The 22865-nt window shown below is 31.0% G+C and overlaps 1 protein-coding gene across 1 annotated transcript; it reads right to left on the bottom strand.

Annotated features, from left to right (window-relative positions):
* Window positions 1–352: 352 nt before the first annotated feature.
* Window positions 353–22613, bottom strand: LOTGIDRAFT_239068 (hypothetical protein; the record flags this gene model as incomplete). The annotated part of the gene is made up of 11 exons (XM_009052897.1): window positions 353–1087; window positions 1781–1845; window positions 2366–2556; window positions 5085–5262; window positions 5996–6191; window positions 6737–6994; window positions 8113–8234; window positions 14050–14152; window positions 15345–15515; window positions 16587–16865; window positions 22457–22613. The coding sequence occupies 11 exons, from the start codon at window positions 22611–22613 to the stop codon at window positions 828–830; spliced, it is 1980 nt and encodes a 659-aa protein (XP_009051145.1). The 3' UTR covers window positions 353–827.
* Between the last annotated feature and the right edge of the window lie 252 nt (window positions 22614–22865).

Raw genomic sequence — 22865 nt, 5'->3', positions numbered from 1 at the left:
TTGAATGTGTTTTCAAGAACAAGGGCAATAACTCATACTAAATATTTTCTATTCTTCTAATTTTCAATAGGGTTTATCCTGGCGTGATCAAAAAAATTTTCACCAAGTTTCTTCAAGATACTTCAAGAATTGTGCCTTCTAGAGTGTTTACAAGCTTAAAATTGAATGTGTTTTCAAGAACACGGGCAATAACTCATACTAATTATTTTTCGATAATTCTGATTATTTCTCCCTTTTTTCTTGTGGGCGCATAGAAATATGTTGATAATAGTTGAAATCAGATATTATTGCATGTTATGTTCTTCACTTATAAATTACATTTTAAACGGATGGTTGATTTTAAACAATCATTCAAATTTCAGATATATTTTATAACTCACAAAATCATGTAATGTAAAAAAGTAATAGAGAAAAAATGCAGACACTTGTCACCATGAATAATTCATATCACACAGGGCAGAAAATTTTTGAAAGAAAAATAAAAATTTTAATGTAACATATAGTGTGAAATCTTGCTGCATTGTAAATATAGAGATTCAAGTTTCAACGAATATAGTCAACTAAACATTTAGCGAAAAACATTTGGCAAACTAAAAGAATTCCCCATCAACTGCTTGCTTAGCACAATATATTCCTATTGCTTCTGAACAATCATCATGGAAGACTGACTGACAATCTTGATTGAGGACTTCAAAACTCACAATAGTCACGGTTAGTCCTTTAACCAAATCCTATCTATTATCCAACAACTATGCTCGTACCAGGATGTCAGAGGAGCACCGTATTGGTTTGACAAAGCTTTATTGCATTCTAAAACCACATTACTATCAAGTAGTCACTCTCGTCTCTAATTCTACCTTCTCTTCCGGAGAGTTCAGATTATCAGCAGGTGCTTTATATAACTTTAACGCTAGAGAGCAGAAAATAATGGAGAGAATTTTAGTACCCACAAAAAGCAAAAAGATATTTCGAATCATTAAATGATGATCATAAATCCAACAGGACAATATTCTTCCACATTCTTCTCTCCATACAACACATGAATCATCTAACAGACGTCCAAATATAACTGGCCCTGGAACAGTACCTGAACAAAATAACAGATTTGAGTTTATGGAAATACTTTCAGTTGTATAGAATACAATGCAATGAATGACAGTGGGAGTTTGTCATCACATGTTGGTAAGAAGTTTTCATTATCAAAAATGTCGTAAATTATACCTGAAAATCTTCAAAATATGCTATTTATATCTATGTATTTTCTTGATCAAACTGAATTTGCTTTAAAAGGTTTAATTCAAACGAAAAGGACCAATTGATTAATTAAGCAGTTTGAACTAGTTTTGGTGTTTGGTTTTATAATGGCTCCATATTATTAGTTAAAACCTTTAGAATACGTAGAAAACATATTTCTCTACAATTAGGTGTTTATTTTACTTAAATCTGAACAGTAGTTTTCTAACAGCTTCCAAAAAGTATAACAAACTTAAAAACCTTACATAATGTTTTTAAATATTTTTGACGTTTAAAATTAATGGCTGGATTTTTTTGTTAAATCTTTCAGATAAGATAAAGGGCACATTTCTCTAGATTTTGGTGTATAGTTTTCACAAATCTGACCAAAAAAAATTTCGACCTACAAAAAGTCTGTGTGTTTTTGTTGAATTGCAGGGGAATGTAATGATGTATTTTAATTCTAAAAAGAGATAAGCTAGCAGATATAAAGTTTCATCACTAAGCATAATCAATATCAATCATATATATATATATACATACATACCCAATAATCTAACAATAAATGATTTTAATCCTTGAGCAAATGTTTTATCTTCAGCATTAACACATCTATAATACAAAAATAAAAACATTTTGGCTTTGCTCTGAGTTTCATATAGTGCAATCTTCAGAAACTGGACTATTTTCTAACTGAAGTTTGAAAAGTTATAGTTACTCAGATCATTGGTTCCTAAACGTTTGGACTTCAATTTTATTATAATTTACCTCTGTTAATAAATGGAATAATTTCAGAAACACACAGTCTTTTCCTTCTACTACGGTGGTTCATATACAACATCATTAATTTTTTTTTTATTTTGAATTAAAAAACTGGAATATAACTATAAAACATAACTTGTATTTTCACTCAGGTGATAATTCAATAATATCAATAAAACCTTGAATTTTCACCTGGGTGTAAATTAATATTCACCTGGAAATTCAAATTGTATACGATGTGGTATAGGAACCACCGTATTCTACAGATGCTGAATTTTTTCATTACATTTGATGACACCTGTCAATCTTTTTATAATCACTGCATTTTCTTTGCCAAGTAATCAAGAATGAAAAATAGAAAATACTATACCTAAGTTGGACGGAATCGCCTGGAGCAATAGGCAGGAAACAAAATGAGATCAGTAGAAACAATAAACAGAGAAATACATATAAAATAGTACATGACTTCCTACAATTAGTATCCCATACTGCATTTCTACCAATATTTCTACCTTCTTCTATTCCTTCTGTAGAATTCACACAACTACACATTGTATAATCCTGAAATATACAAAAAACAGTATAAGTTTCTTTATTAACTACATATTGTATAATCCTGAAATATACAAAACACAGTATAAGCTTCTATCTTAACTACATATTGTATAATCCTGAAACACACAGATAACAGTATAAGTTTCTTTATTAACTACATATTGTATAATCCTGAAATATACAAATAACAGTATTAGCTTCTATCTTAACTACATATTGTATTATCCTGAAATACACAGATAGCAGTATAAGCTTCTATCTAAACTACATATTGTATAATCCTGAAATATACAGATAACAATATAAGTTTCTATTTAAATTACATATTGTATAATCCTGAATATACAAATAACAGTATTAGCTTCTATCTAAACTACATATTGTATAATCCTGAATATACAAATAACAGTATTAGCTTCTATCTTTACTACATATTGTATGATCCTGAATCTGAAATATACAAATAACAGTATTAGCTTCTATCTTAACTACATATTGTATAATCCTGAATATACAAATAACAGAATAAGCTTCTATCTAAACTACATATTGCATAATCCTGAAATATACAGATAACAGTATAAGCTTCTGTCTTAACTACATATTGTATAATCCTGAATATACAAATAATAGTATTAGCTTCTATCTAAACTACATATTGTATAATCCTGAATATACAAATAATAGTATTAGCTTCTATTTAAATTACATATTGTATAATCCCGAATATACAAATAACAGTATAAGCTTCTATCTAAACTACATATTGTATAATCCTGAATATACAAATAATAGTATGAGCTTCTATAGCTAACTACACACTAATACTTATGCGACATTTAGGGGTAGGGATCACATTTTCATGGGTTGATTTGTTTGAGTCTTGAATATATGTAAATAGTCTTCAGAAGTACTAGAAAGTACTAAAATCGCAAAAAATTATCCCAAACTAGGAATTTCTTTTCCTACTTCTAAAAATGTCTTTTCTAAATATAACAGTGCTTCAAGAAAAGGCGACTTCTCCTTTTAACTTTCAAAGGTGGAAATTTTGAGCTGTGAACACCATTACTCATTGGCTTAGCTAAAAAATTCCAGTTTCTCAGACTAAAAGTATAATTGTTAAAAAAAATGGCACACCTATCCCTTTAAGTAATAGAGTTTTAACCTCTGATACAATTAAAATACTTGGGAAAGTTTTCTTAAGTTTGTTGTGTAGGCTTATATCAACAAATTCTCTTTAGGTGTGGGCACACAAACAGTGGGTGATCTTATTAAAATTATAATTGGATGAAAAGTAGGGCCATTATTTTCAAAATTTACAAAAATGGTAGTCCGAAACATATGTCTCTATTCCAGTGTCTGATAGCTATTTGGACAGATGTAATCTGGTGTAGAGACAAAAATAATAAGCCCTGTTAAATGGGGACTTTCCGCATCTCCGCAGGTGCAGGGGTTTTAAGCCTATTTACATGTTTTAAACCTACTTTAACCAGGTATATTTGGAAAGATAAACATTTTTTGTAGTTGAGTCATTCCATCATTTTCTCCCTACACCATTTATGTCTTAAAGGCAATTCAATATTATGTTACAGAAAACGCATTTTTGGAGATGTGGAAAATTCCCATTTATTCTTCTGACTCTACTCCAGCTGACAACTGTTAAAATATTCATCAGAGGCTGGAATAGAGGCAGATGTTTCGAACTACAAGAATGGTTGCTTGCCTATGGCACTCCCCTTTTTTTTTTTTGAGTGTACCATCCCTTAATTCAAAGTTAATCAGTCAACTGGATGTGCAAAATGTAATTTTAGACCTTATTTTAATTCTAAACAATCTGAATAAATTAATCTATTGTCAATTCAATGCCCAATATACTCTTTGAGTTCTTTCAAATTTAATATTCATCTCAAAAAATTAGTTGCTAAATAGAATCAGTGGACCAATTACCTTATATATGCATTGAGATATTGTTTGATAACCATACGATGTTTCAAAATCCTAAACAAACTAGTGAAATAACATAGTATACCTTATGTGATAATGATATAAATAACATTAATAAACAACATGAAATAAATAACATGACATTAAAAATGTGATAAAAATAACATAATATAAAGAATGTGAAATAACCCACATTCATTAATAATATGATACAAATAACATGATATAAATAATATGCTTAAAATAACATAATATAAGTCATGTAATAATGACATTAATACATGATATAAAAAATTTGATCAAATAACATGATATACATAATGTGATAATGATATGAATAACATGACATAACATACATAATGTAATAATGATATGAATAACATGACATAAATAACATAACATACATAATGTGATAATGATATGAATAACATGACATTAATAACATAACATACATAATGTGATAATGATATGAATAACATGACATAAATAACTTAATATGATAACTAATGTGATAATGATAAATGTATCATGAAATTTTAACATGATATAAATAACAAGATATAAATGGCAAAAATGAAAGTAGGACTTACAGAGGAATTGACCACAGCTGATCTTTGTTTACAGCCTGCATGACATGGTGAAAAATACAACAAGCCGTCTGTATCACAGACTGGATTATAGATATTGGTAGTACAATGGCAGTCTTTATTACATTCACTGGTAAGATCAGGTATGTAGACACTCTCATCTTGTATTAAAAATTCTGGACTAAAAGATTGAAAAAAGATTTGTTGTTAATGGTATAAGTTGACAAATTGAGTGAAAAAACGGATCTAGAAGTTTTGTTTTGTGTATTTTTTACAGATTACACTACACTATTTTATGACTACAATCCCCATCAATATCTGAGAAAATTATGTCCTTTTCTGACTCAACAGATTTTATGATTTTATTATAACTAATGCAACATTCAATACCTGATTTTTAACAAATCAAAAACTTAGAGACTGTTCAGGCAATATTCACGACTTAATAAGTTATGCAGACGAAATGTTACGGTGTTGATATAGTTTTATATTTCAATTACTTTGTCTAGCTCTTTACCAACTTTTGTTGAACATCTTTGTACATAGCCAACAAAGAAGAACCACATTGAAGTTTCTGCATTTTTGAACAGGGTCAAGGTGAAGGTATAGAAGTAGTGAAAATTGGTGTCAACGATTTTTCTCCATTTTCACTTTCCAAAGCAGTAAATTTTTTTGTGTTTTTAAGAGATATCTATTGTTTTTTTGTTACATTTAAAATTTTGAGACAGAAAAACATCAACATTTTGTATCAAAAACAAATAAACCCTAAACCTTAAAAATCCTTAACCATTTCAAAGAAATATCGTGATATATACCCATATTGTTATATATTAATGCTTAATATCATATCAACTTGAACCAATATCGCCCAGTCCTATAATAAGGTGAAGAATGGAGACTTGATAATGAGTTACCTGATAGGATAAGGTGCATTAATACCAGCTATATCTTCAGTAGAACATCTTATCCATAAAATAGAACATCCAAATAATGACACCACCATTGCCAATATACATAATCTTAATGTTCCTCTTATATCTAGTTTTAATTTCCTTGTCACAAAACCACCCAGAAACTGACCAGCTGCAGCACTTGGTACCACAGCAATACCTGAAATCATTAATTAATAGTTTGACCTTTTTTAAACTGGATATAGATCTAGTCTAGGGCTATTCGAAACTAAGTTGTTTTGCCTACGTGTTTGAAGGAAGAAGACAGAATATTCAGGCATTTGCTTTTGTTTAAAGGGGCATTCTGGGTTTTTTCGTAGGTCAGAAAATTTTTGCTTAAATTTATGAAAACTATACACCAAAACCTATAAAACTGTGCCCCAAAAGTTTTCTAAAAGTTTAAACTAAAAAAATCCTGTCTTTAATTTTTTATCACTAAAATTAATTAAAATGTTTACGTTAAACTTTTAAGTTAGTTATGCTCTTTGAGAGGTGCCTGAAAACTACTGTTTTTTGTAATTTCATAACAGAAAAGATGGAAGTTTTTGTTTAACTGTTTTGATATGATATATTTTTTGTCCTGCATTAGAAATGGTTAAAAGATTCATATTTCCATGTGTACAAGGTATCAAGAATTTTGCCAATCATAAGATAGAGATTGCCAAAACAAACAGAAAACATTTTAGACATTTCAGGAGTACAAACCTGTATAAATGGCAGCTAATGATGCTGAGACGCGAAATTCCATTTCAATGACTTTTGGTAGAAAGGTTGCACTGCCCCCTATAATAGCTCCCTCAGTTAACATACTTAACGCCAGAAAGACAAAACATGGATTCTTTAGTAACTTGGTTACTACTTTCATAAAATGTTTTAAAGATCTTTTGATTTTGACAGGATTAGTCTGAGACTTCTCGGCACCATAGGCTTCTGATATTCTGGTTTCTCTCACATGTTTGGCAGCTAGAAATAATAGAATAATAATATCAGATTTAATGTACACATACTATTTTTGGCGCTATAATCAAGCAAAGACAAATGAGCAGATCTAAACCAGCCCACATTATTTTTGACAAATCTGGTTTTTATAGTTTCAATTACTATTTAACTATTGTCCGAGCAAAGTAAAATATTTTTTTTATTTTTTCAATATTTTTGATATCAGTCTCAAAATAGTACTGTTAGTCTTAGAATGTCTTAATTGCATTGGTAAAAATATAATCTTTCATAAGTTTACATTGAAAAGAAACACATTTCTCTCCTTAAATTTCAACCCTAAAGAGTCAAAAATTATGTCTGAAAATTGTCCTATGTAAAAACAAATTTTGAAGACATAATGTGTGCTTATGTGTATATTTTCATCAAAGCAAAGTCATTCTAAGACTGACAGTACTACTTTGAGGCTGATATTCCAATTCTCTTAAAAAAAACATTTACTTTGCGCAGACAATAATCGCAAATTTTGAGGCTGAAACCAAAAAAATAGAATGTTTATGTTTAAACTCTAAATTGCCTACTGTTGGGCATCAATGTCTTTTCTCAACTACACATTTAAGAAGATAGAGTGAATAACAGGAGACATTGGCCATGATGTCATCGAGGTGGTTTGCATATAGCACATGATGCACAACATTAACAGTTGTAAGATTGGTTTGTCATACTCAAGTAAACTATGTAAATTTTACTTGAAGACTATCAAGCAACAAGCAACCTTGACTTCAGATGACATCTTGAGTTCTTTTTGTTCAGATATTTTAAAAGCAAATTTGGGGATTTAATTTTAAATACTGCTGTTATTTTAATATACTTCACATCCAAAATTTGAATCACTGCGTCTAAAAACTCTTTTATTCCTGTCTTATGAAATGGAACTGGAATATTTTGCCAAAAAAATTTGAAAGCACTACCCACAAACGTAGTGGTAGTCTGAAATAAAACCTAAGTTCCATTTGTTGAAAATATTTCAGGCTAAACAATAAAAGCAAAGGCTCAAAATGTATAATAAAAAATGGCACAAAGAATGATGAGCAATAAAAAAGAGTGTTCAGGAAAGTGCAAGAGAAAAAAATAAGAAAACTCACATGGTAATTCTTTACCAAAGAGAAATAATGGTAAGGCTACAATAAGATTCAATATGGCTGCCACAAGAAAACCTATCCACCATGCTCCCACCCATCTGGGGTCCTCTGGTGTAACATTTAAACTACAACAAAAAGTTAGTCATGGAAAGATGATAGAAGTCCATGTAGTCTACATGTTACCTATAAGCTTTATCTGCTTATAGAGATCAAGTTGAGCTATCTGTGTCACTTTTGAGACATCACGTTCCCATATAATTAAATAAAACTGCACAATTCAGACTGCCATCACTACAAATGAATCCCCTACACTTCATCATGCAGTTTCTGATCACGTATTTATATCAATAATTCCTGCATGTGTCACCTGACTAAACAGTCCCTTTTGTTAAATTGTAGGAGAACCAGAACCCAACTCAATTGAAGTGACACGGATAGCAGAAATTGAGCTCTATAAGGGTGAAAAGTAAATATCTAGATGACTATATGCATATTAAGAAACAAATTTGCTATTTCTAAATCACCATCCTGAAAAGATTTCAAAAATTTCTTCTAATTTTTGTGTATGTGTTTTGGGGGCATTTTTTATCTGTTTTTTTAGACATTTTTATCTGTTTTTGGGACAATTTTATCTGTTTTTTGGGACATTTTTTTTCTTTTTTTTCTTTATAATATTCCTATTTCCTAATGTTGTCCCTTAAATTTCAGATTATAAACTTTAAAGCGGCTCTTCTATTGCAAATTAATTCTGGGATAGTAGTAGGCTTGATATAATATAACTGTTCTAGTACTGACGGTAAAATGGAACTAATATTTGACTTCTATTTTGACACCATATATAAAATATAAAAGACTTTCTGCTTGTAGAATTGAAGTCACAATTCACAAGTTGTTAAAATGTTTGATTAAAGGGATTGTAAGGAAGTTTTCTAAAATTCTTTTGTGTACCAGAGACACTGAAGTGCACCATACCAATTTCAAATCAGACATCTGTGGTTCCTGCAATTCCATTAAAACTAAGCGTTTGGATGTCAATGATCACGAAGTTTGCTTGTATTACATAAGGCCCTAAGCAATTAGTGACATCATCAAACACTAAATTTTAGTGGAATTATCACCAATGGATGAACATTATTGATAATAAACAATTTCACCAAATTTTGTCCAAAGGTGTTTTCATGAACAAGTGCAATAACTCATACTAAATATTTTTCAATATTTCTGATTTTCTATAGGGTACATACTAGGGTTCATTACAAGCACTCACACAAAGTATCATTAAAATCAGTCAAGAATTGTGCCCTCTGGAGTGTTTACGAGCAATTGTGGACAGACTGACCAACTGACAGAAACGTTATCACCATAATATGCGTCTTTGTATTATAGGACCCCATCATAAAAGAATGATATTGTCCAATTCTTCAACATACAATGTTTTGATAAAAGATGCTCACAGTACAAACAAGTTTTTCAAACAAAGAAATGGCTACTTAAAAGTCTACTATAAATTCCCAAAATGCAACACACTGCTTCAGTGCTATTATTATTATTATAGTACAGGTTAGAAAAAGTAATTTTGAAAATCCTTTACTGCCCAATTGGAGAATCCCATAACACTGTGAAAGAACTGAACGAAATCAAAGATTGCCTCATTGATATCATTGGTGCTGAGAAAAAAAAAAAAAAAAAAAAAAAAAAATTTCAACCTAGGCCATGAAGTCGTCACAATTAGTCCAAGTCAGTCTTATTTTATTCACCAGTTGACATCGCGGTGTTTTTTTCCACTAGTTGAAAAACTGTGTTATTTTTAGCTTAGCTTTCTGAAAAGGTCATTTTAAGGTTCATAAAGCAAGATTTATTCAACAATCAAGCTTTATTCATGCATTGAAATATGTATATTAGACTATTAGTGTCATAAATTAAATGCATTCCTTTGAAAGTTGATTTAATAGTTTAACTGAATACATTCAAGTATGTTCTGCATTATTTATTTAATATATAAAAAATCATATATAGTTCAAAACATTGTAGAGAATTTGATTGCCTGCTAAAATTCTGACAGCTAATTATAGGTGTGTATCAGTTTTCATGTAATACTTGGAGTTTGTGTCCTATGTCAATTTTATTCAAAACACGATATTTATCTTACGATGGCTCACATACGACATATTTCACTTTTTATTTTGAATTAAAAACTTGAATTTTCAACAAGATGATAATTGATGAAATTTGAATTAAAAACTTTTTTTTGCGTTTAATACAAAATGGAGGCTGGTCATATGGTCAGTTTTTAATTAAAAATTACACAAATTATCACATAATTTTCAACTAGGAAAAAAATATTTATAATCGAAGTGAAAAATTAAAGTTTTCAATTAAATATTACATGAATAATCAACTTATTTTCACCTAGTTAAAGTTTTTAATTATAAATTACAGGAATTATGAACTAATTTTCAACTAGGTTAAATAATTATAATCGAAGTGAAAATTAAAGTTTTCAATTAAATATTACATGAATAATCAACTTATTTTCACCTAGTTAAAGTTTTTAATTATAAATTACAGGAATTATGAACTAATTTTCAACTAGGTTAAATAATTATAATCGAAGTGAAAATTAAAGTTTTCAATTAAATATTACATGAATAATCAACTAATTTTCACCTAGTTAAAGTTTTTAATTATAAATTACAGAAATTATGAACTAATTTTCAACTAGGATAAATAATTATAATTGAAGTGAAAATTAAAGTTTTCAATTAAATATTACATGAATAATCAACTAATTTTCACCTAGTTAAAGTTTTTAATTATAAATTACAGGAATTATGAACTAATTTTCAACTAGGATAAATAATTATAATCGAAGTGAAATTAAAGTTTTCAATTAAATATTACATGAATAATCAACTAATTTTCACTTAGTTTAAGTTTTAAATTATAAATTACAGAAATAATGAACTAATTTCAACTAGGATAAATAATTATAATCGAAGTGAAAATTAAAGTTTTCAATTAAATATTACATGAATAATCAACTAATTTTCACCTAGTTAAAGTTTTTAATTATAAATTACAGGAATTATGAACTAATTTTCACCTAGGATAAATAATTATAATCGAAGTGAAAATTAAAGTTTTCAATTAAATATTCTATGAATAATCAACTTATTTTCACCTAGTTAAAGTTTTTAATTATAAATTACAGGAATTATGAACTAATTTTCAACTAGGAAAAAATAATCATCATCTAGGTAAAAATTAAAGTTTTTAAATTTCACGAAGTAAAATTTAAAGATTTTGGTTCAAAATAAAAAGTGAAATATGTCATATATGAGCCAACGTAATATCAGGTTTCTGAAACTCCTCTAATTATCAGAGCCAGATGCATTTGGAGAGTTGACAGAAGAAGAAAAAAACGTAAAATGTCTTGCCGATCTTTTCTTTAAAAAAAAGTAAGGCGTTTTGACATGCTATTCAAGTCATTTTTTAAGCTATCATGCTCTAACTACAATAATATTAATTATAATGAAAGAATATTAAGATTATCTGTCCTCCATTCAGCCGCCATATTTGTTGAAGAAATATGGCCGCCACACACACAAAGTAAAATCCGGGTAAGACACGCCCATCAATCAGTTAATATCTCTCCACCTCGAACTATCAACATAGAATTTCATCACTTACAGTGAAACCAACTGACCTTGAATCTAGCCAACCTTATCTGTCTATCCAAACAATTGAAATGAAATGAAATGAAATGAATGGAGTTTTACGTCCTACTTTTCTGCACCATGTGGGCTAATGACGACGGACAACACCATGCAGGGTGCAATGACGGAAATTTTGCCAGGATAGCGGCATTAGCCTGCTCTTTTTCGATTTCCAACTGTCGAGGGATCTTTAATGAGCACACGGGGCCTCGGTTTATTGTCCCATCCGAACAACTAAACCCTTTTTCCATGTCAGCCCCTCGTACTTCAAACAATAGAGGTAAAATCAAAATTTCACGTTTGTAAACAAAATGAGGATTATTCTTGAAATACATTATAATAGATGATTGTTTGAATGGGCATATTTTCATAATTCATATTCTTGATCGTGAAATTTTACCAATTGCCTTTTATGATATATTGTGACTATAAACTTTACAAACCAAAATATTATACCGTACCACATACTTCATAAACATACACGTTTCTTATTTGGAGAATTATTGCCTTGCTCATATCAATAAGCTAAATATTGAGTAAGATTCACTCGTTCATTTCAGACGATTTGACATGTGACACAGTTCTGAAAGAATGCTATATATTATCATAACCACTACTCTCTCCTTCAATAACATGAGCAAAATATAATCATACACATTAAAAAAATTAGGGTGGGGTCCGTGGGAGCTGCGCCCAAGCAAGGCAGATTTGATTAAGCCCAGCCAATCCTTCTTCATTTTGATACATTATGAGTACAAAGTCTGAACCCCAGAACCAATTCATTCCTGGCGACTGAGCTGTGTATTGTGCTTGAGTAATAAGAAGAATGTAAATCAGTTCAACTACAATAACTACGTAACAACTAGAGTTACTTCCCATATACACCTAACAGACTACTATGTATCATATAAATACTTACTTGTATACAATAATTACAATCTTTTTTGGTCATGTATGTATAAAAGAGAATTGGTATTTTGGAAGAAAAATGCGAAAGTGGATACATTCCATCATCATTTGATGTCATTGATAAAACAACACCGGAGAAAAACGTAAAAATGGCTTATTGCAAGAAGTAGATAGCTTCAGATGCAGTGTGGAATTATGTTACCTTATTTTAGATGAATTTTCGCTCATAAACATTTCTTGACATATGAATAACCAAAACACATTATCAAATTGGCAAGTGAACCAGTTAAAAGCTTCAGTTTTATGTTTATTAGTGAGATTTTTGATAAGAATATTTTTTTTTATTTTGTTAATGAACAGTAGCTGTCCTTGACCTTAATCCCATCAATTTCTATGAATCACGTTTTCCTCAAAATCTTTTCAAATCAATAGCAAAACCAGAATACAGATAATTATCAAAATCACACTACTAGCAAGTCACATCTACAATTTCGAACTTAATTAAGATATCATTTTACATGTATGTCAATAATGAGTATCAATTTTCATCAAAAACAGACATAAACTGTTGTCTATACCAGCCAAATTGTAGGCAATGGCCTATATACACCAAATAAGATAGCTTGCCAGGCAAGATAATATACGCCCACTGGCAGCTTTGATTTTAAATAAAAATATTTAGCAGTACAGTAACAATCACCAGTATGAAATATTCAACCTTCAGTCATACACTTCTTTTGAACTCTTTGAGGCGATACTGAATAATATTACCAAGTTTCATCAAAATCTGTCAAGAATTGGACCTTCTGGTGTGTTTACAGGCTAAAACTTGAACTTGTTTTTAAGAACAGGGGCAATAATATTTTTCATCCTTGGGTGTTTACAAACACTCTGTCAATAATTATACCTTCTAATGTGTTTAAGGGCTAAAAATGGAAAATGTGTTTAAGAACAAGGGCAATAACTCATACTAAAAATTTTCGATTTTTCTAATTTTCAATAGGTTCATCCTTGGGTCATGACAAAATCTCACACCAAGTTTTGTCAAAATCTGTCAATAATTGAACCTTCTAGAGTGTTTACGAGCATTTCAAAAGCAAGGGCAATAACTCATACTAATTTTTTTTTCTAATCAAAATCTATACCTCATTAATCATGACACTATAATTTAAATTTAGTAATGAAGGAATAATGAATTAAGATTGAAAAAGTGCTTATACAAAGAACTTTGTGCTTCACAACAAATTAGCTTATTGATAAAATAAGTGTAGAAAAAAAAGAAAAATCTCAATAACTTAACATAAAGTGTGTATACCTGCTTGTGTCCATAACATCAAAATCTACATACAAATCTAAGAATTGTCCACCAATAATATAACCTATACCTGGTCCCAATATAGAACAGCAATATAATATACCTGCAAATAGATATATATCAAAGACAATTCTAAAACACCTAAGCACATTCTGCAATTAAGCTCAGCAATTTGTTATCATGTTCAAACTATACTTTATGAAGAGCTTTGCAAAGCACTAATGTTGAAAATGCCAGTCTAAAATAAATAAGAATTTTACATCCACCTAGTCTAGTCCTGATTAGGATGGACACAGAAATGTCATGTTGTGTGCAATGAGGGAAAGTTAGCCAGGAAGTTAACATTAGCTTAATCTGTAACACAGTCTGTTACAGTGCTAGAATCTCCATGTCATTTGCTTGGTTTAGTTGAAAGTTCTAGTCTCAAGCTGCTATTATTCCAGTTCACACTGCTGCAAACGGCCACGGATAGCCTCGGAAATAGCCATGCCAAGGACCCTTCTAATGGGTAGAGATAATATGGGAAAGATCAATGCCAAGAGACTTGGCTAAGAACCAGCAGGTACAAAGGATCCTTAGTTGTAAACCTAAGTTGTTATCCTTGTAAATAATGTTTGTCTCCCTTCTGTAGGTTGGAATCCTATAAAGCTCATACACACAGTATGGTGGTGTTTAATTGGAGAGTTCTGTACAGGTTCTGTCTGTTACAATTCTGTTCTCAATCAAACAGTACTGGAGAAATATCGTGGGTGACCGCATGAAACCCCATATTTGGTCATTTTGACTTTTTGGTACCATTTGAAAGCTTGTAAAAGCGCACATCTTTTGATCAAAACGTCTTATTCCTAGCTTGATTGTAAATAACTCATAAAACCACTAATTAAATAACACGTATATAAACCGTCAGATTTAAAACCTTGTAAAATATGACATTATACGAGGTTCAATGTTTCTTTTCTGTGGATGAAAAAGAATAACCTTGTATACTGTACTATTATACGAGTTATTGGTTAAATAGGTCATAATTATATGAGGTTTAAATTTTCAAAGAATAAAAAGATAGTAACAAGTAGCTTTTTTCTCAAAAACTTATTTTGCGCCATATATCATCAAAGGAGGTTTCAAGCGGTCACCCATGATATGTCACATTCTAAATTGTCCCATCTATTTCTTACTCCACCATTTTAACTCATTCTAAACCTGTTACCAATTATTTCTATTGAATGTTCGGTTGATTCCATGAATACCAAACGCCCAGAACTCACCAATCAACCTACCAAAAAGTCCTAACTTACCTATATATAAAGGTGTATTAGAAGATGATACACTGTCATCCAGTAGAGAAATTCCAACAGTATAAATGGTGGTTCCTCCAACACCATGTAACATTTGACCCAAGACAAAAACATATAAATAATTGGATAGATGGGTCTCTTCTGTTCGACAAACTTCAGTTGAATTATTTTCTGAAATACAAAATAAACCTTTAGCAAATGCCAAAAAAACCTAACACCCGTCTGAACAGTTTTCAAGCTAAGAGAATTTGCCACACTATTGTCCATTGCATGCAAACGGCAATCAATCACACATGATATAGCATATTTGAAAAATAATTTTTGTGGTCTTTACGTGCGTCAGGAAACATCAAACAAAGACAACTATTGCTATGTCCTATATCAGGGACACTGATATTGATTGAGTTTCCACTGAGAATTGCCAGCCCTATGTTAGCTAAGAGGCAGTTTGTTGCCGAACGCATTGTGTTAACACTGAGTTTAACTGGTTCTCCAACGATTTCAGCCTTGATCACAAAGTGGCACATTATTGACAACTCATGATGTACAAGACTACTGTTTAGACCCGTTAGAAATGCAGTAGACTGGAAAGACCAGTTTGCCGAATGACATAAAGCTGGCTTTTTGCGTTTCCACTGAGTGAAGTGAAAGTCGGCTTTAAGCTAACTTTCATTTAGCCCGCGATAAATTGGAAAACACAAAAAGGTTTCGGTTCCCAAAAGCCAGCTTTTCCCCCTCAGTGGAAACGCAGTTAATAATTTCGCACTAATTTGCAACATTCCAATTTTCAATAAGACATCTATGGGTTTCCTAGACTAAACTAAGCATTTTATGATGTAGCTATCGGAAACACTCTTCGTTCCATTTATCAGCTTTTGTGATAATGTGATCATATTTGATTAAGCATTTTTATAATTACAGAAACCACAGACAGCTGACTGAAAATGGGAATTGTGCAAATTGAAGCCATAAATGCTCTTGACACCATTAAGCTTTAAAGGAATACTACCTATTACTTAACAGGTGCCATGACTAAAGAATAGAATCTCTATATGAGACGTTACATCTATTTAACTAAATAAAAACGCTTCTAAGCATGTTTCAAAATTACTTAGTTTGATGAATTATTACTTAGTTTTATGGATTTATTAGATTATAGAGGGATTCTGTTGTATGGTTTTGACACCAAGTAAGTCCACTGATGATCAAATACTCATTTTGGCTAATGAAGAAGATACATACCTTCATGACAGAGCATGATCACTCTTTCACCAGCTTCATACAGTCCAGTAGAGAAATGAGGTATAGACATAACACAGGAACCAAGAACCATAAACAACCCTGCTGTAGCTAAAAACTTGGCTTTATTTTTACCCGAACCAAAATAGCTAATTCCTAGTCCTAAAACAGCTGCACTTATATCATAGGCACTTGATATCATTCCCACCCTTGCACTTGAGAGATTGAATCTTCTCTCTAGAGAGGTAGTATTGACATTATTTATACCATTAACAACAAAACCTGAAAAAATAAATTACGATAGTTAAACTTTGAGAATTTTTTTTTGCGTTTGACAATTTATTGGGCTTAAAACTAGCTTACAGCCAGCTTTCACTTAACCAGTGGAAATGCAAAAAGCCAGCTTTATCTCGTTCAGCAATAGGGGGCGGTCTATTGCATTTCTTACTGGTCTAAACAGTAGTCTTGTACATCATGAGTTGTCAATAATGTGCGACTTTGTGATCTAGACTAAAGTCGTTGGGGAACCAGTTAAACTCAGTGTAAACACAATGCGTTCGGCAACTGGCTCTTAGCTAACTTAGATCTAACTTTATTTTACAATTCTCAGTGGAAACTCTGTTAGTATCAGTGTCCCTGATATAGGACATAGGAATAGTTTTACTTTAACAATTTTCAGTGGAAACGCAGTTATTAACCCAATTCAAATTTTAGACAGAAATTCTGGTTTCATTTCATTTCTATAATTAAAGGAACCAAGCAATTCTAAAAAACAGGAACCACAAACATCTGATGGAAAATGGAAAGCATAAATAGTCCAAATACACACAAAATTTCTAGAAAATCATACAACCACTTTGACCTCTCTGAAATGGTCTGGAAAATCAAGAAAACCCTGTCACTATCCATCTTGCTCATATCAAGGTATATAAAATCTATACGAGTGACTTTGAAATCGAAGGATATTTTGCAGGGGTTTCTCAAGGTTTCACTGATGTTACCTTGGTTTAGATTAAGACATAGAATTGTTATTGACCAGCCATTTTTTCTGTTTGAAAGAGATTTTAAAGAGATTTTCTAAATTTGTTATGTATATCAGAGACACTGATAACAACCATTCACTTGCACCATTCAAATTTCAATAAGGTGTCTGTAGCTCCTGCAATTCCACTAAAAAGTGTTTGATGATGTCTTTCAAGGTTTTAGTGGAATTGAATGTGGACTCTGTGTCCCTGATGCACATAAAAGACAAAGCAATATTTCAATGGTTGGGCTTTAATATGTTAGTGGAGCCGCGGTGGCTAACCTGAAGGTCCAGTGTTCAGTGTCTAGGCATTAGGATGGGACAATAAACTGAGGCCCTGTGAGCTACAGGCTGTGTATGTTAAAGATCCCTCGAAAGTTGGAAATAAAAAAAAAATAGCAAGCTAATGCTGCTATGCTGGCAAAATTTCCCTCATTGCACCCTGCATGGCATTGCATGTCTTGATTAGCCCACATGGTGCAGAAGAGTAGGATGTAAAACTCCATTCATTTCATTTTATTAACCAATCCTCTATTAAATATTTAAAATCTATTGAGAATCTCTATGAAATGACCTAGCATATTTATTAAATAAGTTTACAAAGTTATAATATTAATTATATAATGAATAATATTTAAATAAAAAATATTGCTAGTAACTTATGTGTGAAATAATTGTTATATTACTTATAACTATATATATGAACTCAATCTGATAACAGAAACCTGCCCTAGTCCTGAAAACAATTCTCAGTAGCAATGAACATCCATGTTAGATTTTTGGAGCATGTCTAAGACTTGAATGGACTACATTTTTTAAACATAATGAGAAGAAAAACTTCTTGAGCAATTCTCAGCATTTCATTGTCGCATTAAAGGGACAGATGTGCCATTTCCTTGACCAATCATACCTTAGTCTCAGTAACAGGAATTTTTTTAGCTAAATCAATCATTAATAGTTTTCAAAGTTCATCGTTTAAATTTGAGCCTTCAAATCTATTTGTGTTCAGAATTATCTGTGTTTGAAAGTTAAAAAGACGAATTGTCTTTTCTTGAGACATAAAGACATCTATTGAAATAGGAAAAAAAATCCTGGCTTGATATATTTTTGAAGAAATTATGTGATTTTTGTACATTTATAGTACTTCTGAAGACTGTTTACATATATTCAAGACTAAATTCAACCCTTTAATACTTGTCTGGAAGTGAAGGCATTTTGTTAAGACCTCAGTTATACTTCATTCAAAATCAAGCCACGAAGACTAAGATCTAAGTTCATGTGAATTAGAATTTGAAGGAAGTTAGATTCATTCCATGTTCATAGAATACATTTAACAGGAAAATTGCACATTTTTATGGAAATTTGTTAAAAATAACCCATATAATTAGTGTCATAATTCTACACTTAAGATAAATGATGGCTCATTGCTATCTTGATAGGTAATTTGTATGGTATGTAAATATGTTCTAGCATGTTATCATTATGATAATTGTACATGTTATGATATCATAGGACTATATCAATATTAATATAATAACATAACACTGATTGGGACTGACTGAAAACATGTTAAAATAAAGATATCATCACCATATGCAGTTGTTAAACATCAAAAATATGTAAATAGTACCGAACTCTCAAGGCACATTGGCAACATAAACTGTAATATAATTATTACAAAATATCCTGATTCATTGATAGCAGAGTTAAAGCCTACACAAATAAAACCAAATAATGTAACCTGGTGTGTTTAAATGATAGGCTTTCCATCAATAATGCCCCTAAGCACACTTCTCTAAACAAAAGTTCCGAACTTGTCTCAAAGTGTAAACATGACAAAAAGTTCTGCTTGTCAATTTTCAATATGAAAATAGGTCAGGTGTCTGAAATCGCACAGTGTGAAACTTTGAGTAATAACAACATGTTATCTTAAGTTCTGTTTTAATATTTCTAATAAAATAACATAACTTTTTTATTCATATCATACAGATTGCTTTTATACAGGAATGTTTCTAGAAAATGACTGAGGAATAGGGCAAAAATGTGAGGTGAAGAGCATCTGGGGGCAAATGATTTTTGAGTATTTAGAGGGCATAATCTGAGGGGAGGGGGGAGGGCGGACTGGTTGGGGTTCTAGCCAACTGCTTTTATCTCTTAAAGGGACAAGTGGGCCATTTTCTTTTTTCACCAATCACAATTTGTCTCAGAACTTAGCTAAGCTAATCAGTAAATGTGTTCACAGCTCACCATAGAAATTTGAGCCTTCAAATCCATGTGTGTCCCTTTAAATTATATCATATAGCTTGCATGTAATTTGTTTTGTTTTTATTTGGTCAGAAACATTTTAATTGCGACCAATGGTTGTGTAAATGTTAGCCTATACATTTATAAGCTTACATCAGTAGGCTTTTTACTTCAAATCACATCTTTCAAAAATGTATCCATTCTGAAGACTTCCATTCTGTTATTTTTGACTAAAAAACATTTTTGTTTGTTTTTACGAAGAAAGTGTCTATGACAAGTAATTTGATTGGCTTAGATTTTCCTACAAAGATTTTAGGGCTAATTTTGATTGATATATCTATGAATATGTCATTCCCTCACTTGTATGACCACGTCCTTGAGGAAGTATGACCAATAGGGTTATAGTTTGGACATGATGGGAGGATGGCATAATGCCATGGCACCAGTCTAGATGTTAGATAATATAACAGAAGTAAATTATGTCAATCTATATTGAGAAATATCAATATAATATAACATAAATGAAGGATATTAGGGTAGGAAAGAAAGAATCAATAGTATTTATAGTTATCTATATATAGACAAATCTAATCAAGGAATTTTTAGCTTTAGTATAGCCACTAACTTTACAGTAGTCCAATACAACTAAATTTTATACAGTCGTCCAAAATCAAGTTTGTTTCTAAATCAATTTCACTGTCTGTTACTCAAATACTTATAAGCAGAAATCCTGATCTCTAGAATCGATCTCCAATTACCCCCTTTGATTTCAATCTTAAATTCTGTTTGGAGGTAGTTTAAAACACTGAAACTATGTCAGTATACCAGTATATGTATGTAAACTATGCAAGGCAAAAGGGACAGATGCGCCATTTTAGGGGGTTGATTTTAAGCTTGAATTCATATGAAAATAGTCTTCAGAAGTACTAGAATTGCATAATTATTTCAAAAATACTTCAGACTATGAATTTTACTCACTTTTCCTATTTATGTCTTTCTATATAATGATGAGTCGTCATTTTAACATTCAATCGCGGATAATTCTGGACACAAAAGGCTCAAATTTCAACGATGAGCTCTGAACACTATTGCTGATTAACTCAGCTATAAAGTTCCTGTTTCTGAGACTAAAAAATGATTTGGGGGGATAAAAAAATGGCATACCTGTCCCTTTAAGTCAAAATTTTCAAACTGGGGTGTGGAGCAATCGAGAAACATTTCGCCAAAAATAGTGAGGAAAAATAAAACCTGTACATTTTCAGAAATTTAAGATGTGGGAATAAGCCTAGATTTTAGTCACACCTGTTAGAAATTTTATAATTTAGATTTTGACATAATTTTGGCATCTAAAATAAATTCAAAAACATTTTCACTAATAGATTTCAGTGTGGCATAATTCTTCTGACATTTTGACTAGGATAGAAAGTTTCAAAATGTACCTTGAAGTGGGTCAAGGAACAAGATTTTGCTATATACAATATTAACATCAGAACCTTTTTCATGATTGTCACACATATAATCTTATGAATTTACGACGGAAGCAATCACTCCATTGAACAAAGCAAAAATAACATGGCTAACAAAGCAAATCCATAAGAAGGACTGGGTATCAATTATCAAATTGAGATCGATTATCAACGACATTCTACTGATGAATAATCAATATCATAAGTGAGAAATCTTCTATATACTAAATAACAATCTGGTCCTTATTCTTAATTCCATGGGTTAATTTTGTGACATAAAAGTATTGTATTGCTTTGATGAGTTATTATAAGTTAATGCAGGTAAATGATGTGCTGAAGGGAAACTATGTGCAAGAAATTATGACTTGTTAACAGATACACAGGAGAAAATATAACGTTGACATTTAATCAATTAAGCTTATGTATTTCGATGATCAATAATCGAAATTATAAATTCCTAGCGATGATAATCGATTATTGAACTCAGTAACTCTATAAGTTGTATCTATAATTATAGCTGATATCATGTTTTATCAGCCCATGTAGCAAATAATTTGACAAGTATATCCCTTTAAAAATTAGTGAGTCAGTAAAATGTCAATGGGTGGTAAAAAGTTTTAATCTATTTTAACTCTATTATTCACAGTATTTTGAAAATCTAACATTAAATTAACTGTCATTATGGCACGTATCCAATTTTATATAGTTTTACCTGCATCTCCTGAGAATAACGTCAAATTTGCTAGGCTAAATCTTTATATTTATTAGATTTCACATAGAACTTGTGTAATACTGAGAAACAAGCAGAATTTATTGTTTAAACTTCTAGTATATGTTATCTATCTATTACGGGAGCTGCAGTGGCTCAGTGAGTAAGATGTTGTTCGCTAACCTGAAGGTCCAGAGTTCAATACCGGCATAGCTTGAGATGATACCTTTGGATTTTTCAACCCGGTTTTTCTTTGTCAGTGATGCAGGTAAGAGGGGTTGACATGGAAAAAATGTCTAGTTGTGTTCGGATGGGACAATAAACAGAGGCTACAGGCTGTGCAAGTTACAGATCTTGTCAGTTGGAAATTGAAATATAAAAGGCAAATGCTTTCCAGGCAAAATTTAAAAAATAATAAAATGGCACTTACTTAATATCATACCATACATACAGAGAAAAAATAATAAACATTTGGGATTGTTGAATTTTTGTAGACATTTTGGTTTCCAGGAACCCACTCCACATTGGGCGTCTGTTTCTTTGACGGTAACTTCCTGTTGGACCAGGACACAATCATTTTCACTCATCTTCCCTACTCTAGTTCACATAGATCATTATATCTACAATACAAAACACATTAATGTTATAGCATATATATACAAGTGTCCTGTTGAGGATTTTTACCTGAAACACTTCCAACCAACCTACCAAATAAGATGAGCTCTTGCCAATTTGAATTAAAATAAATTCTGTTTGATTTCTGTTAAATAACATATTACTACAACTACTGACAGGCTTCAAATTACCATGCTTCGTGTCAGTTTGGTATTATCATATAA

The sequence above is a fragment of the Lottia gigantea genome, assembly GCF_000327385.1.
Source record: "Lottia gigantea unplaced genomic scaffold LOTGIsca_190, whole genome shotgun sequence".
NCBI lineage: Eukaryota > Metazoa > Mollusca > Gastropoda > Lottiidae > Lottia > Lottia gigantea.
The sequence above is the reverse complement of the archived record's forward strand: the minus strand, read 5'-3'. Positions and strand labels throughout refer to the sequence as shown.